The sequence below is a fragment of the Coregonus lavaretus genome, assembly GCF_964263955.1.
Source record: "Coregonus lavaretus genome assembly, chromosome: 8".
NCBI lineage: Eukaryota > Metazoa > Chordata > Actinopteri > Salmoniformes > Salmonidae > Coregonus > Coregonus lavaretus.
In genome coordinates this window covers 41,860,849-41,878,340 of record NC_139995.1, presented here as the reverse complement: position 1 = coordinate 41,878,340, position 17,492 = coordinate 41,860,849, and the positions used below count along the sequence as shown (strand labels likewise).

At 48.3% G+C, this 17,492-nt stretch overlaps 1 protein-coding gene across 1 annotated transcript; it reads right to left on the bottom strand.

Moving 5' to 3' along the window:
* Window positions 1–1,729: 1,729 nt before the first annotated feature.
* On the bottom strand, window positions 1,730–17,069 carry LOC311133559 (prolargin-like). Its single transcript, XM_084167063.1, has 7 exons — window positions 16,966–17,069; window positions 4,132–4,567; window positions 3,733–3,918; window positions 3,385–3,542; window positions 2,946–3,142; window positions 2,709–2,787; window positions 1,730–2,622 (listed from the first exon to the last, which is right to left on the bottom strand). The coding sequence occupies exons 2-7, from the start codon at window positions 4,561–4,563 to the stop codon at window positions 2,532–2,534; spliced, it is 1,143 nt and encodes a 380-aa protein (XP_084023189.1). The 5' UTR covers window positions 4,564–4,567; window positions 16,966–17,069; the 3' UTR covers window positions 1,730–2,531.
* Window positions 17,070–17,492: the final 423 nt, after the last annotated feature.

Here is a 17,492-nt window from a genome sequence, read left to right as displayed (position 1 = left end):
GACAAAACCAATCAAACATAGAAACATAGAACGGTGGCAGCTAGTACTCCGGAGACGACGACCGCCGAAGCCTGCCCGAACAAGGAGAAGGCGCAGCCTCGGCCGAAACCGTGACAGTGACAATGTTAAGCTTTAGCTGATATTATTCTTTACAGAGTCAAATGTATTTGTCCAGGCCTCAATTGTTCCTTGACTAGCACCATTCATTCTCACTGTCGATAATTCTAACATTATAATTTCTAATAGTAGCTGTATCCACTAGTGAATTGGGTGAGAGTGAGGTAATTGCCATCTAAGAACCAACATCTTTTTTTGCTGCAGTGCTGCCTGCCAGCAGTAATATCACTGATTAATTGAGAAATGCAAAGTGCTATCATCATTAAGTACAGTACTGCAGATGCAAATAATTGAATATTTACATTCATGCACTTCTAAATGAATTTTGTAACTTTGTCCCAGAAGCATTTAACTGCAGGGCTCTCCCACATCATATGAAGGAATGTGCCTACCTGATTTAGGGGACACTGAACAGCTTGGATTTGGGTCCAATTTCATCATAAAACGTTTCCTTGGTGTTAAATACAGTCTGTGAACAAATGTAAAATGTGTAAATTGATGGCTCGGATTACAGGATGCCAAGGTCCTTATGGAGCAGGTGTGTTTCTTGGAGCGTTGCTACAGTATATCAATACAGTTTCTTGCTTGGATATCAAGACAGCTGTAACGTTTGAGAGGAAAATTTAGGCCTTTTAAATTCCAAGACAGAATAGCTAGTGTTGCCATTGTTTTTCAGAAAGGAATGTTAAATTAATGATAAAGTTGTTCTCTTTAGTGTTGATAAGCCCATGGATGCGCAACAAAAAGCAGGACCCACAGGGAAACTCACATCTGTTTCTAAAAGACAACAAACTGACTAATTCTCCTGTGTGTGCATCTGTGTGAGTGTGCACATACGTGTGTGTGTGTGTGTGTGTCTGTTTATATATTCTGCACATACAGTATGGTTCTTCAGACAGACAGGCAGATAAGCAGATAATAATTCACTTCACATGGCCAATTGTCTGTCTCTAACCTGCAGCCCATTATGCTCTCTCCCTGCCTCTCTGGCTGGCTCTCTGGCTGGCTCTCTGGCTGACTCTCTCCCTGCATCTCTGGCTGGCTCTCTCCCTGCCTCTCTCGCTGGCTCTCTCCCTGCCTCTCTTGCTGGCTCTCTCCCTGCCTCTCTCGCTGGCTCTCTCACTGCTTCTCTCCCTGCCCCTCTCTCTGGCTCTCTCCCTGGCTCTCTCTCTGCGTCTCTCCCTGCCTCTCTCGCTGGCTCTCTCGCTGCCTCTCTGGCTGCCTCTCTCCCTGCCCCTCTCTCTCTGCCTCTCTCTCTGGCTCTCTCGCTGCCTCCCTATAACAGCAGCAGTCATATGAATGGGTTTGCCAGACCATATAGAAAGAATGGGTTGCCAGGTACAGGGATGACAGTGATAGCAGGGCTGCCCAACCCTCTTCCTGGAGATCTACCGTCCTGTGGGTTTTCAGTCCAACCCTAATTTAACACATATTAGTGTTGGACTGAAAACCTACAGGACGGTAGATCTCCAGGAAGAGGGTTGGGCAGCCCTGGATTATAGCTTCATGGTCGTGAGGAGGTAGTGGAGACTGTGCTTTCAGACAGCTCCAGCAGAGGGCGACAATGAACACACACTCAGAAGGACAGGAATGATGTGGCTAGGAAAGGATACATGATTAGCCCAAGAGCGCATTTTATTTATTTTATTTGTACAGAACTGCTTTATACAAAACAAACAGGGATACAATTACTTTTATACAAAGTACCTCAAAAACACAGATACACCGAGGACATTTTAAACTACATGGTAGTCACGTTTTTAACCTGTTTTTCATTCACCAAATGCCTTACCTGTGTATTGGCCATTGTTATGCTCCTCTCCTACCCCAGATGTGGTGTTACAGTACATTCATAATGTGCAAAGAGTAATCATACCCTAATCGTAACTACACTATATTTGTAGCATGTCAGTCAATGTACCTTTATTTTTCATCCACCACTTGTTCCATTATTCTATGGTACTTATACTGCCTTAATATTATAAACACAACTTACAGATAAAACAACTCCTATCTTACTGTAACTGCAGATACATCCATGCTCCAAAGACGTAGTTTTATAAATATTTATATTGACGCTTTAAAATCTTTCAGCTGTGAAATATTCCTGAAGTTGTCAAAGCCATACAGTTAGCATTTTACTCAGGTTATCTGGCACCATTTCACCCATCTAAAATACTAGTGTGTGTGTTATGTGGTTGTGTGTGTGCGTGTGTTGTTGTGCATGTGCGTGTGACTGCCTTTGTGCACGCATGTCTGTTTGTGTCCAATTCAGCGTGTTTGCGTGTCTGTGTGTGGCCTTGCGTGCATCTGCATGCGTTTGCTGCCATTTGCTGACTGTGTGTGTGTGTGTGTGTGTGTGTGTGTGTGTGTGTGCGTGTGTGTGTGTGTGTGTACTAAGTCCAGGCCTGACTCTAGATGACGATAGACTTGAGGTGTCTGAAACACATGATGATGTCCAGAGGGACAGGAGGACTCAGATGGTTCCCATCCAGACGCAGGTACCTGTTGGGTATCAATCAATCAATTGATCAATCATTCATTCATTCATTCATTCAATCAATCAAACTGTGTTGTGAATATTATATTACCTGAGTCTGGGCATAAGAGCCTCATCAGTCAGACTCTCAGAGGACAGACTGAACGGACACAGCTGGGTCCCGTTAATACCTGACACATGAAAACACACACACACAAGTTACTCAATGCTGTTGTGGTTATGTTACTTATGGTTGCATCTCCATTGTGTGTTACTTATTCTCAATGCTGTTATGGTTGTAATGTGGTCATGCTACAGACCTATTACGGCCTTATGTTAGGCTACTCACTCTCAATGCTGTTGTGGTTGAGATGCAGGTGCTCCAGTTGGGGGTTGAACAGGGGGACGGAGGTGAGCTGGTTGTGGGCCAGGTGAAGATCTAGCAGGGTGGAAACGTTGAACACAGCCTTAGGTACTCCCTTATCACTTAGCTGGTTGTAGTTGAGCCTCACAAACGCCAGGTTGGAGAAGCCTTGGAAGTAGTCCCTGCATTGGGAAGACAAGTGGGTTACTGTAAATAGTGGGTTGTTGCAGTATTTCGAGGTTGCTGAAATAAACGTTTGTAATTCCAAGTGCTTAGAGGATAGAGAGTTCAGCACACTGTCATTCTTGTGTGCTTTACTGGATCTCAAATCAACGTTTTGGATCTCACACCAATGTTTTGGTCAATAGATCATGTGTGTATGCGTACGTGTGAATACCTGCATCGTGCATGCATGTGTGCTTACTTAGGGATGTCGTCGATGTTGTTCCTGTCCAGGAATAGTTGTGTGATGCCGTTGGGGATGTTAGCTGGCATCTTCTTCAGGATGTTGTGGGCCAAGTTCAGCTGAACCAGGTTCTTCAGGTCTTTAAAAGTGTTCTTCCCCATGTCACTGTCACTCAACTAAACACAACAGAGAAATACACAGGGATAATTAACATTGAGTGAGTGTGTGAGAGTGTGGTTTGTGTGTGCATGCATGTGTGTGTGTGTTTGTGCGTGTCCGTGTGCATACATGCCTGTGTGCATGCGTTTGTATGTGTGTGTGTGCATGCATGCGTGTGTATGTTTGTGCATTTGCATGTGTGTGTACCTTGTTGTGGTGCAGGTCAAGCAGAGCGAGGTGCTCCATCTTGCCGAAAGCTCCAGAGGGGATCTTGGAGATCTGGTTGTGGCTGAGTCTGAGCTGCTCCAACCCAGCTGGCAGGTCATGAGGAACCTCCTTCAACTGGTTCCTATCCATGTAGAGAAACAGCAGACCGGGTACCTTCTCAAACACCTGGAACACAGAGAGACAGAGAGAGAGACAGAAGGAGAGACAGCGACATAGACAGAGAGACAGACAGAGAGACAGAGACAGACAGTGAGTGATAGAGAGAGAGAGACAGAGAGAGACAAATAGCTAAATAAAAAAGAAAGATGGGATAATGAAAATAAGTGAATGCATGACTAACTAAATAAACAAAATAAATAAATAGAAAAAAGCTCCCACCTGCTTGTCCACTTTTTTTATGCGGTTGTTGGCCATGTCAACCCATCGCAGCTCGGTGGCGTTGTTGAAGGGTTCCGCTGTTACCACAGAGATGTAGTTGTTCTGCAGGTAAAGGTAGTGGACTCTCGACGGGATCACTGGGACTGTACGGAGGTTCCGGTTCTCACAATAGAGGGCGTTGGGGAAGGAGGGGGGGCAGAAACACTCACGGGGACAGTCAGGGAACATGGAAGGGGGGCCAAGGATGGGAGGGGGGAAGTCTGTGGGCTCCTGGGGTTCCAGTTCATCAGGTGGCGGGTCAGGCTTGAAGGAGGGGCGCTTGGTGGCCTTAGGAGGCTTAGGAGGTTTCTTAGGTCGTGGTCTCTGGGAGAACACTGCCCCCATCAGGAGACAGAGCACCAGGGCAGAGTAGAGTCCCACACCTGCCTTCATTGTTCTGGATGGATGGATGGATGGATGGATGGATGGATGGATGGATGGATGGATGGATGGATGGATGGATGGATGGATGGATGGATGGATGGATGGATGGATGGATGGATGGATGGATGGATGGATGGATGGATGGATGGATGGATGGATGGAGAGAGAGAGAGAGAGAGAGAGAGAGAGAGAGAGAGAGAGAGAGAGAGAGAGAGAGAGAGAGAGAGAGAGAGAGAGAGAGAGAGAGAGAAAGAGAGAGAGAGAGAGAGAGAAGAATTGAGAGAGAGAGGAATTGAGAGAGACATTTAATTGAATTGAGAGAGAGACAGACAGACAAACCCGAGACAAGGCAAAAAGGGCCTTCTACGCCATCAAAAGGAACATCAAATTTGACATCCCAGTTAGGATCTGGCTTAAAATACTCCAGTCAGTTATAGAACCCATTGCCCTCTATGGTTGTGAGGCCTGGGGTCCACTCACCATCTAGAGATTAACCTAGAGAAGAGTCCCCTCAGCCAGCTGGTTCTGTGGCTCTGTTTACGAACACAAACAGACTCCACAGAGCCCCAGGACAGCAACACAATTAGCCCCAACCAAAACTACTTGACACATTGGAAAGAATCAACCAAAAAAACTGAGCAAATTGGAACGCTACCTTGCCCTAAACAGAGAGTACACAGCGGCAGAATACCAGACCACTGTGACTGACCCAAAACTAAGAAAAGTCTTGACTATGTACAGACTCAATGAGCATAGCCTTGCAATTGAGAGAGGTCGCCATAGGCAGACCTGGCTCTCAAGAGAAGACAAGATATGTGACCACTGTCCATAAAATTAGGTGAAAACCGAGCTGCACTTTCTAACCTCCTGCCAAATGTACGACCATATGAGACACATCCCTCAAATTAAACAAACCCACAAAGAATTCGAACACAAATCAAATCCCAGCAGCAAAATGTGTGACCCCCGTTACTCTCTTGAAACTTTTTGCTTGTGTAGTAATGTTTACTGTTAATGTCTGATTGTTTTTGTCTTCGTGTTGTTTAATTTCCTTTGTTGGTTTTTGTTGTTGTTGTATTGTTTGAGTTTTTTCACTTGCTTTGGCAATGTAAATACGTTTCCCAAGCCAATAAAGCAACTTTGAAATGAATTGAATTGACAGAGAGACAGAGAGACAGAGCGAGACACAGACAGAGAGACAGAGACAGAGAGACAGAGAGACAGAGACCGCGAGACAGCGAGACAGAGAGACACAAGACAGAGCGACAGTGAGACAGAGACAGAGAGACAGAGCGACAGAGCAACAGAGAGACAGAGCGACAGAGAGACAGAGACTGAGTGACAGAGAGACAGAGACAGTGGGACAGAGAGACAGAGACAGAGCGACAAAGAGACAGAGACAGAGCGACAGAGACAGAGCGACAAAGAGACAGACAGAGTGACAGAGAGACAGACAGAGCGACAGAGAGACAGACAGAGCGACAGAGAGACAGACAGAGCGACAGAGAGACAGACAGAGCGACAGAGAGAAAGAGCGACAGAGAGACTGAGCGACACAGAGAGAGACTGAGTGACAGAGAGACAGAGACAGTGTGACAGAAAGACAGAGACAAAGCGAAAGAGAGACAGAGACAGAGCGACAGAGAGACAGAGACAGAGCGACAGAGAGACAGACAGAGTGACAGAGAGACAGACAGAGCGACAGAGAGACAGACAGAGCAACAGAGAGATAGACAGAGCGACAGAGAGACAGACAGAGCGACACAGAGACAGAGCGACAGCGAGACAGAGACAGAGCGACAGCGAGACAGAGACAGAGAGACAGAGAGACAGAGCGACAGAGCGACAGAGCGACAGAGCGACAGAGCGACAGAGCGACAGAGCGACAGAGACAGAGCGACAGAGACAGAGCGACAAAGAGACAGACAGAGTGACAGAGAGACAGACAGAGCGACAGAGAGACAGACAGAGCGACAGAGAGACAGACAGAGCGACAGAGAGATAGACAGAGCGACAGAGAGACAGACAGAGCGACACAGAGACAGAGCGACAGCGAGACAGAGACAGAGCGACAGCGAGACAGAGACAGAGAGACAGAGAGACAGAGAGACAGAGCGACAGAGCGACAGAGCGACAGAGCGACAGAGCGACAGAGACAGAGCGACAGAGACAGAGCGACAAAGAGACAGACAGAGTGACAGAGAGACAGACAGAGCGACAGAGAGACAGACAGAGCGACAGAGAGACAGACAGAGCGACAGAGAGACAGAGCGACAGAGAGACTGAGCGTTACAGAGAGAGACAATGACTGAGTGACAGAGAGACAGAGACAGTGTGACAGAAAGACAGAGACAAAGCGACAGAGAGACAGAGACAGAGCGACAGAGAGACAGAGACAGAGTGACACAGAGACAGACAGAGTGACAGAGAGACAGACAGAGCGACAGAGAGACAGACAGAGCGACATAGAGACAGACAGAGCGACAGAGAGACAGACAGAGCGACACAGAGACAGAGCGACAGCGAGACAGAGACAGAGAGACAGAGAGACAGAGCGACAGAGCGACAGAGAGACAGAGAGACAGAGCGACAGAGAGACAGAGCAACAGAGAGACAGAGACTGAGTGACAGAGAGACAGAGCGACAGAGAGACAGAGACAGTGGGACAGAGAGACAGAGAAAGAGAGACAGAGACTGAGTGACAGAGCGACAAAGAGACAGAGACAGAGCGACAGAGAGACAGAGACAGAGCGACAGAGAGACAGAGACAGAGCGACTGAGACAGAGAGACAGAGAGACAGAGACAGAGCGGCAGCGAGACAGAGACAGAGCGACAGCGAGACAGACAGAGCGACAGAGAGACAGACAGAGCGACAGTGAGACAGTCAGAGCAACAGAGAGACAGGCAGAGCGACAGAGAGACAGACAGAGCAACAGACAGAGCGACAGAGAGACAGAGAGAGCGAAAGAGAGACAGACAGAGCGACAGAGAGACAGACAGAGCGACAGAGAGACAGACAGAGCGACAGAGAGACAGCGCGACAGAGAGACAGAGATAGAGCGACACAGAGACATAGAGACAGAGACAGTGTGACAGAAAGACAGAGACAAAGCGACAGAGGGACAGAGACAGAGATACAGAGCGAGACAGAGACTGATTGACAGAGAGACAGAGACAGTGCGACAGAAAGCCAGAGCGACAGAGAGACAGACAGAGCGACACAGAGACAGAGCGACAGCGAGACAGAGACAGAGTGACAGCGAGACAGAGACAGAGAGACAGAGAGACAGAGCGACAGAGCGACAGAGAGACAGAGAGACAGAGCGACAGAGAGACAGAGCAACAGAGAGACAGAGACTGAGTGACAGAGAGACAGAGCGACAGAGAGACAGAGACAGTGGGACAGAGAGACAGAGAAAGAGAGACAGAGACTGAGTGACAGAGCGACAAAGAGACAGAGACAGAGCGACAGAGAGACAGAGACAGAGCGACAGAGAGAAAGAGACAGAGAGACAGAGAGACACAGACAGACAGAGCGACAGAGAGACAGCGAGACAGAGAGACAGAGAGACCAAGACAGAGCGACAGAGACAGACAGAGAGACAGAGCGACAAAGAGACTGAGACAGAGAGACAGAGAGACAGAGCGACAGAGAGACAGAGAGACAGAGCGACAGAGAGACAGAGCGACAGAGAGATAGAGCGACAAAGAGACCGAGACAGAGCGACAGAGAGACCGAGACAGAGCGACATAGAGACCGAGCGACAGAGAGACAGAGACAGAGCGACACAGAGACAGAGAGACAGAGACTGAGTGGACAGAGAGATAGAGCGACTTGAGACAGAACGACAGAGACAGAACGACAGAGACAGAGAGACAGAGACAGAGAGACAGAGACAGAGAGACAGAGCGACAGAGACAGAGTAACAGAGACAGAGCGACAGAGAGACAGAGACAGAGTGACAGAGTGACAGAGTGACAGAGTGACAGAGTGACAGAGTGACAGAGTGACATAGAGACAGAGACAGAGACAGAGACAGAGACAGAGACTGAGTGACAGGGAGACAGGGCGACAGAGACAGAGCGACAGAGAGACAGAGATAGAGACTGAGTGACAGAGAGGCAGACCGACAGACACAGAGCGACAGAGATAGAGACAGTGCGACAGAAAGACAGAGAAAGAGCGACAGAGACAGAGCGACAGAGGCAGAGACAGAGACAGAGCGACAGAGAGACAGAGCGACAGAGAAACAGAGACAGAGCGACAGAGAGGCTGAGTGACAGAGAGACAGAGAGACAGAGACTGAAAGACAGAGACAGAATGACAGAGACAAAGAGACAGAGACATAGAGATAGAGCGACAGAGACTGAGTAACAGAGACAGAGAGACAGAGTGACAGAGACAGAGTAACAGAGACAGAGCGACAGAGAGACAGAGACAGAGCGACAGAGAGACAGAGCGACAGAGAGACAGACAGAGCGACACAGAGACAGAGCGACAGCGAGACAGAGACAGAGTGACAGCGAGACAGAGACAGAGAGACAGAGAGACAGAGCGACAGAGCGACAGAGAGACAGAGAGACAGAGCGACAGAGAGACAGAGCAACAGAGAGACAGAGACTGAGTGACAGAGAGACAGAGCGACAGAGAGACAGAGACAGTGGGACAGAGAGACAGAGAAAGAGAGACAGAGACTGAGTGACAGAGCGACAAAGAGACAGAGACAGAGCGACAGAGAGACAGAGACAGAGCGACAGAGAGAAAGAGACAGAGAGACAGAGAGACACAGACAGACAGAGCGACAGAGAGACAGCGAGACAGAGAGACAGAGAGACCAAGACAGAGCGACAGAGACAGACAGAGAGACAGAGCGACAAAGAGACTGAGACAGAGAGACAGAGAGACAGAGCGACAGAGAGACAGAGAGACAGAGCGACAGAGAGACAGAGCGACAGAGAGATAGAGCGACAAAGAGACCGAGACAGAGCGACAGAGAGACCGAGACAGAGCGACATAGAGACCGAGCGACAGAGAGACAGAGACAGAGCGACACGGAGACAGAGAGACAGAGACTGAGTGGACAGAGAGATAGAGCGACTTGAGACAGAACGACAGAGACAGAACGACAGAGACAGAGAGACAGAGACAGAGAGACAGAGACAGAGAGACAGAGCGACAGAGACAGAGTAACAGAGACAGAGCGACAGAGAGACAGAGACAGAGTGACAGAGTGACAGAGTGACAGAGTGACAGAGTGACATAGAGACAGAGACAGAGACAGAGACAGAGACAGAGACTGAGTGACAGGGAGACAGGGCGACAGAGACAGAGCGACAGAGAGACAGAGATAGAGACTGAGTGACAGAGAGGCAGACCGACAGACACAGAGCGACAGAGATAGAGACAGTGCGACAGAAAGACAGATAGAGCGACAGAGAGCCATAGACAGAGCGACAGAGAGACAGAGCGACAAAGAGACAGAGAGACAGAGCAACAGAGAGACAGAGACTGAGCGAAAAAGAGAGAGAGACTGAGCGACAAAGAGAGAGAGACTGAGTGACAGAGAGACAGAGACAGAAAGACAGAGACAGAAAGACAGAGACAGAGCGACAGAGACAGAGTGACAGAGACAGAGCGACAGAGACAGAGTGACAGAGAGGCTTAACGAGAGAGACAGAGAGACAGAGACAGAGAGACAGAGACAGAGTGACAGAGAGACAGAGCGACAGAGACAGAGTGACAGAGAGACAGAGCGACAGAGAGACAGAGACAGAGCGATAGAGAGAGCGACAGAGAGAAAGAGGACAGAGAGACAGAGAGACAGAGACAGAGAGACAGAGACAGAGCTACAGAGAGACAGAGACAGAGCGACAGAGAGACAGAGCAACAGAGAAACAGAGCGACAGAGAGAGAGAGACAGAGCGACAGAGAGAGTGACAGAGAGACAGAGAGACAGAGCGACAGAGACAGAGCGACAGAGACAGAGCGACAGAGACAGAGCGACAGAGAGACAGAGACAGAGAGACACAGAGACAGAGAGACAGAGACTGAGTGACAGAGAGACAGAGCGACAGAGAGACAGAGCGACAGAGACAGAGCGACAGAGAGACAGAGACAGAGAGACACAGAGACAGAGAGACAGAGACTGAGTGACAGAGCGACAGAGAAACAGAGACATAGCGACAGAGAGGCTGAACGACAGAGACAGAGAGACAGAGACAGAGCGACAAAGAGGCTGAGTGACAGAGAGACAGAGTAACAGAGACAGAGACAGAGAGACAGAGCGACAGAGTGACAGAGACAGAGACAGAGACATAGAGACAGAGACAGAGCGACAGAGAGACAGAGACAGAGAGACAGAGACTGAGTGACAGGGAGATAGAGCGACAGAGACAGAGAGACAGAGAGACAGAGTCACAGAGCGACAGAGAGAGCGACAGAGAGAAAGAGGACAGAGAGACAGAGAGACAGAGACAGAGAGACAGAGACAGAGCGACAGAGAGACAGAGACAGAGCGACAGAGAGACAGAGCTACAGAGAAACCGAGCGACAGAGAGAGAGAGACAGAGCAACAGAGACAGAGCGACAGAGAGAGCGACAGAGAGACAGAGACAGAGCGACAGAGACAGAGCGACAACGCGACAGAGACAGAGACAGAGTGACACAGAGACAGAGAGACAAAGAGACAGAGACAGAGCGACAGAGAGACAGAGACAGAGTGACAGAGTGACAGAGAGGCTGAGTGACAGAGGGACAGAGACAGAGACAGAAAGACAGAGACAGAATGACAGAGACAGAGACAGAGAGACAGAGAGCCATAGACATAGCGACAGAGAGACAGAGCGACAAAGAGAGAGAGAGACAGAGCGACAGAGAGACAGAGACTGAGCGACAAAGAGAGAGAGACTGAGCGACAAAGAGAGAGAGACTGAGTGACAGAGAGACAGAGACAGAAAGACAGAGACAGTAAGACAGAGACAGAGCGACAGACACAGAGTGACAGAGACAGAGCGACAGAAACAGAGCGACAGAGAATCTGAACGACAGAGACAGAGAAACAGAGACAGAGAGACAGAGACAGAGTGACAGAGAGACAGAGCGACAGAGAGACAGAGAGACAGAGACAGAGCGACAGAGAGGCTGAGTGACAGAGACAGAGAGACAGAGAGACAGAGCGACAGAGGACAGAGCAACAGAGACAGAGCAACACAGAGACAGAGTAACAGAGATAGAGACAGAGACAGAGAGACAGAGACAGAGAGACAGAGCGACAGAGAGACAGAGACCGAGTAACAGAGACAGAGACAGAGACAGAGAGACAGAGTCAGAGCGACAGAGAGACAGAGACAGAGAGACAGAGACTGAGTGACAGGGAGACAGAGCGACAGAGACAGAGAGACAGAGCGACAGAGAGACAGAGCAACAGAGAAACAGAGCGACAGAGAGAGAGACAGAGCGACAGAGAGAGTGACAGAGAGACAGAGAGACAGAGCGACAGAGACAGAGCGACAGAGACAGAGCAACAGAGAGACAGAGACAGAGAGACACAGAGACAGAGAGACAGAGACTGAGTGACAGAGAGACAGAGCGACAGAGAGACAGAGCGACAGAGCCACAGAGCGACAGAGACATAGCGACAGAGAGGCTGAACGACAGAGACAGAGAGACAGAGATAGAGAGACAGAGAGAGTGACAGAGAGTTAGAGCGACAGAGAGACAGAGACAGAGCGACAAAGAGGCTGAGTGACAGAGAGACAGAGTAACAGAGACAGAGACAGAGAGACAGAGCGACAGAGTGACAGAGTGACAGAGACAGAGACAGAGACAGAGACAGAGACATAGAGACAGAGACAGAGCGACAGAGAGACAGAGACAGAGAGACAGAGACTGAGTGACAGGGAGACAGAGCGACAGAGACAGAGAGACAGAGAGACATAGTCACAGAGCGACAGAGAGAGCGACAGAGAGAAAGAGGACAGAGAGACAGAGAGACAGAGACAGAGAGACAGAGACAGAGCGACAGAGAGACAGAGACAGAGCGACAGAGAGACAGAGCTACAGAGAAACCGAGCGACAGAGAGAGAGAGACAGAGCAACAGAGACAGAGCGACAGAGAGAGCGACAGAGAGACAGAGACAGAGCGACAGAGACAGAGCGACAGCGCGACAGAGACAGAGTGACACAGAGACAGAGAGACAAAGAGACAGAGACAGAGCGACAGAGACAGAGTAACAGAGACAGAGAGACAGAGCGACAGAGCGAAAGAGACAGAGTAACAGAGACAGAGCGACAGAGAGACAGAGACAGAGCGACAGAGAGACAGAGCGACAGAGAGACAGAGCGACAGAGAAACCGAGCGACAGAGAGAGAGACAGAGCGACAGAGACAGAGCGACAGAGAGAGCGACAGAGAGACAGAGACAGAACGACAGAGACAGAGACAGAGCGACACAGAGACAGAGACTCAGTGACAGAGAGACAGAGCGACAGAGAGACAGAGACAGATCGACAGAGAGACAGAGACAGAGCGACAGAGAGGCTGAGTGACAGAGAGACAGAGAGACAGAGACAGAAAGACAGAGACAGCGCGACAGAGACAGAGCGAGAGAGAGACAGAGAGACAGAGACAGAGCGACACAAAGACAGAAAGACAGACTGAGTGACAGAGAGACAGTGACAGAGAGACAGAGACATAGGGACCGAGAAAGTGCGACAGAAAGACAGAGACGGAGAGCTAGAGACAGAGATACAGAGACATAGCGACAGAGAGACAGAGCGTCAGAGAGACAGAGCGACAGAGATAGAGAGACAGAGCAACAGAGAGACAGTGCGACAGAGACAGAGTAACAGAGACAGAGCGACAGAGAGACAGAGACAGAGCGACAGAGAGACAGAGCGACAGAGAGACAGAGCGACAGAGAAACCGAGCGACAGAGAGAGAGACAGAGCGACAGAGACAGAGCGACAGAGAGAGCGACAGAGAGACAGAGACAGAACGACAGAGACAGAGACAGAGCGACACAGAGACAGAGACTCAGTGACAGAGAGACAGAGCGACAGAGAGACAGAGACAGATCGACAGAGAGACAGAGACAGAGCGACAGAGAGGCTGAGTGACAGAGAGACAGAGAGACAGAGACAGAAAGACAGAGACAGCGCGACAGAGACAGAGCGAGAGAGAGACAGAGAGACAGAGACAGAGCGACACAGAGACAGAAAGACAGACTGAGTGACAGAGAGACAGTGACAGAGAGACAGAGACATAGGGACCGAGACAGTGCGACAGAAAGACAGAGACGGAGAGCTAGAGACAGAGATACAGAGACATAGCGACAGAGAGACAGAGCGTCAGAGAGACAGAGCGACAGAGATAGAGAGACAGAGCAACAGAGAGACAGTGCGACAGAGACAGAGAGACAGAGTCAGAGCGACAGAGCGACAGAAAGACAGAGAGACAGAGAGACAGTGACAGAGCGCCAGAGACAAAAAGGAAAAGGAGATGTTGTCAAAAGTGTTATGGGAATTATGACATTTGGTAAAGAACCAGATATAAGCACCTTTTATATATGCCCCTTTATGTACTATGACTTTGCTTCTAAATCATTTGTTATGCAGTTTAAATGGGAGTTGTGAATGCGTCGTTAAATTTAAAAGTGATCACAGTTTAAAGTGGATTACTTGCTAGCAGCCACTACAGTAAATGTTTTCCTCTAGCCTTTTGCAGGGGTTTGGTAATCTGCTTATATAAAGGCTGAGTTGAGAGCAGTGACCTGTGCAGGCGAAGCATGCAGACATGGTTCTCTTTAATGACTGGGTGAAGCATTAGCTTATCCTTTACAGCTGTTAAAAATAAGAGAGAGAGAGAGAGAGAGAGAGAGGTGAAGGGTGAGTTTTAAAAGGGAGGGAAGTGAAGGGTGAGTAATAGAGGGAGCTAAAGGATAAAGCCTCCATTGTGTGTTTTGGGGCTCTATTCAATCTGTAAAACTGAAGCATTACAGATTCCACGCTATAAATGTTAAGGTAATTTCAGATTGAGCTGACACATGCAGCATTTACCGTGAATGCAGTCTCCGGTAAAGCGGGAACATTGCCTTTCAATCACGCTGTAAAACTGAACTTCCGTGATGCGGATTGAATAGAGCCCTTGGTCCAGTGTGAGTGGATCCTAACGAGGGGGAACAGAGGGGCTGGAGATCTGAGACGCCCAGCCTAGCAGGGGACCCTAAGTAGTGAGCTACAGTATCTTTCTATCTCTATCTCTCTCGCTCTCTATTTTTCTCTATGTCTCCCACTCTGTCTTCAGCTCTCTCTCTCTCTCTCTCTCTCTCTCTCTCTCTCTCTCTCTCTCTCTCTCTCTCTCTCTCTCTCTCTCTCTCTCTCTCTCTCTCTCTCACACAGCCTAGCATACAGGAGACCACATCAAACCAGTTGTTGGGCAGAGTTCCCAAGATACAACAAGTGACTACTCACAAAAATACAAGGTGTTATGGATCAGCATCTTACAACAGTGTGGGATTGACTATGTTTTTCTGTGCTTTATTTGTTGTGAGAAAGGCTTCTGTTGAGTCTGATAAATAGCTGAGAGTCATTGCAAAACTATTCTCCCAGCCAGAGTCTGTCCAGGCCAGGATAAACAGCTCTGAACTCCCCTTCCTCCCAAACTAATCGTGTTCCTGGCAATGCCACTCAGCCCAGAGTGTGATTTCACTTTTCCTCTCTCAGTAGTCCAGAACTCCAACAGCTATCATCAAGATGTTACGACTTAAGGACAGAGAGTTAGGGCTGTTGGTAGACAACGAGAGAGATTACATTCTGGAGTTCTGCACATCTATACTATAGTAACAGCTAAGTGTCTGTGAGTTAGGGTTGTATATATGTATATATAAAGTAGATAGATAGATAACACATATAGATAGATAACACTCCAATACTCCGGGTTCAGCACATCTGAGTAAGAGTTGCCCACTTGCTCCAAGTTCATCCTGGAAAGATTATTAGAATCCTTCAACTTTATTAACTTTTCCATTGTCTATTTAATTGAGTCAATATAACATCTCCCGGGATTTATCTTTACTGCTCTACTGGAGAAAAGGGTTGGCAACTCTATTGAGTGGAGATCTAAAGTCTAGTCAGAAATGTGACTGGTAACACGTCAACCTTACTGGTTTACCTTACAGGCTATAGCTCCATCCCAAGAGGGCTTGGCTGTGACACACCATTTGGAAAATACTGAGACAGAAAGAGGAGGGTCTGCAGACAAGCAAGGAAAATCTTTGGACTGTCTGCATTGTTAAGCCTGCTTGAGATGGCAGGCAGATATATAGCCTGGCTGTCTAAACTCCTGGGTGACCCACATTCTAAAGGACATTTCGCCAAATGTCAAATAAGAAACTATGTTTTGGCAGAATTATATAGATGTTTTATAGCAAGTGTTAGACAATAGATAGATGTTGTATGATCAACAATGATCCAATTTCACAATGTTTCCGATGCAGCCTGCATTCTTGTCAATAATTAATTCAATTGACAGTTTTATTGCTGTGTAAAAACACAGTGATCCAATTCAACAGAACCAGTCCAGACCACAGCGCATTTTGACCAGACCACAGACCATTATGAAGGAATGAACGTTCCTGAGATGTTTCTGGAGATTTCAGAAAGCTTCTCCTCTCTTTTCAAAGACATTGATCAACAATAATCTGTATATAATTGTGACCTACCAATCCTAGCAGCTATAATTAGTCTATACATGTCAGAACAGTTCTCTGATGCACCTCCAAACAGACAGACAGAAAAACAGAGACAGACGCACAGACAGACTGACGTCTTGACAGACACCTGTACAGTTGTCAAGCCCTATGTGATTTAAATCTTAGAGCTGTAGAGGGTAGCGCGATATAGCCAAACACAGCAAAGCAATGTTTTCATAAGTCTGACTGTGAAAAATAACTTCACTTTCAGTTCAGTCTTTTAGCCACCAAGTACTACACTTCCATCAACTTGCAACAAGAAAGCAGCATGTTTAGCTTAACGAAATGGATAGGTGTGTCACTATTTATCTGAATGTCGCAGAGCAGCAGCGTTCTAGAATCTGCTTTGTGAGAGAACTTTAGCAGAAGTAACAAGCATTCCAGAAGCAACAAGCGTTCTAGAGCAAGCTCTCTCTTTGGGAGGAGAGGACAGTACCACTCTCATTCAGCATCTCTATAGAAACACACAGGCTCTGTTCACGTCCGCCTCTCTGCCAAGACACGTACACACAAACACACACTTCTCGTCCCACATACACCTCACACACTGTAAGACACACACACTCTCTCCTGGTCTTGCTCTGTTTACATGCTGTTATCGAGCGTGTCACATCTAATAGCGTCCCCCCTTGAGGAAAGAAACAACAAATATTGTCTCACCTGCCAATGGTACCTGCCCTCTTTTATCAAGTCGAGAGTTTTCTGTCTCTCTGCTCTCTGTCTCTCTTACCCTTACCTCTCTCTTCCTCTTCTCTCTTCCTCTCCCTCCCTCTCTCCTTCTCAGTGGACAAGCCTCCTATTGGGTTGGTTCCCTGGCTTTTTTTCCCTCTGAAAGCCAGTGTTTCCCCCTCTCCTCCACAACCTCCCTCTCTCCTCTCCTCTCCCCTCCCCCTCTCTCTGGCTCTCCACAGCAGAGATCAACAATTAATCTCGGTCACACTTTATTTGGATAGTCCGGATTTTCCATCTGTAGATGCTCTACAGATGATCATACTATCCACAAATGATCTGTTGATAAATAGGGTTAGGTTAAGAATAAGGGTTAGGGCAAGGGTTAAGCTTAGGGTTAGAGCTAGGGTTAGTATATAGTTAGTTTGTAGACTATCCAAATAAAGTGTTACCATGTCACGGTTTCGGCCGAGGCTGCTCCTTCTCCTTGTTCGGGCAGGCTTCGGCGGTCGTCGTCC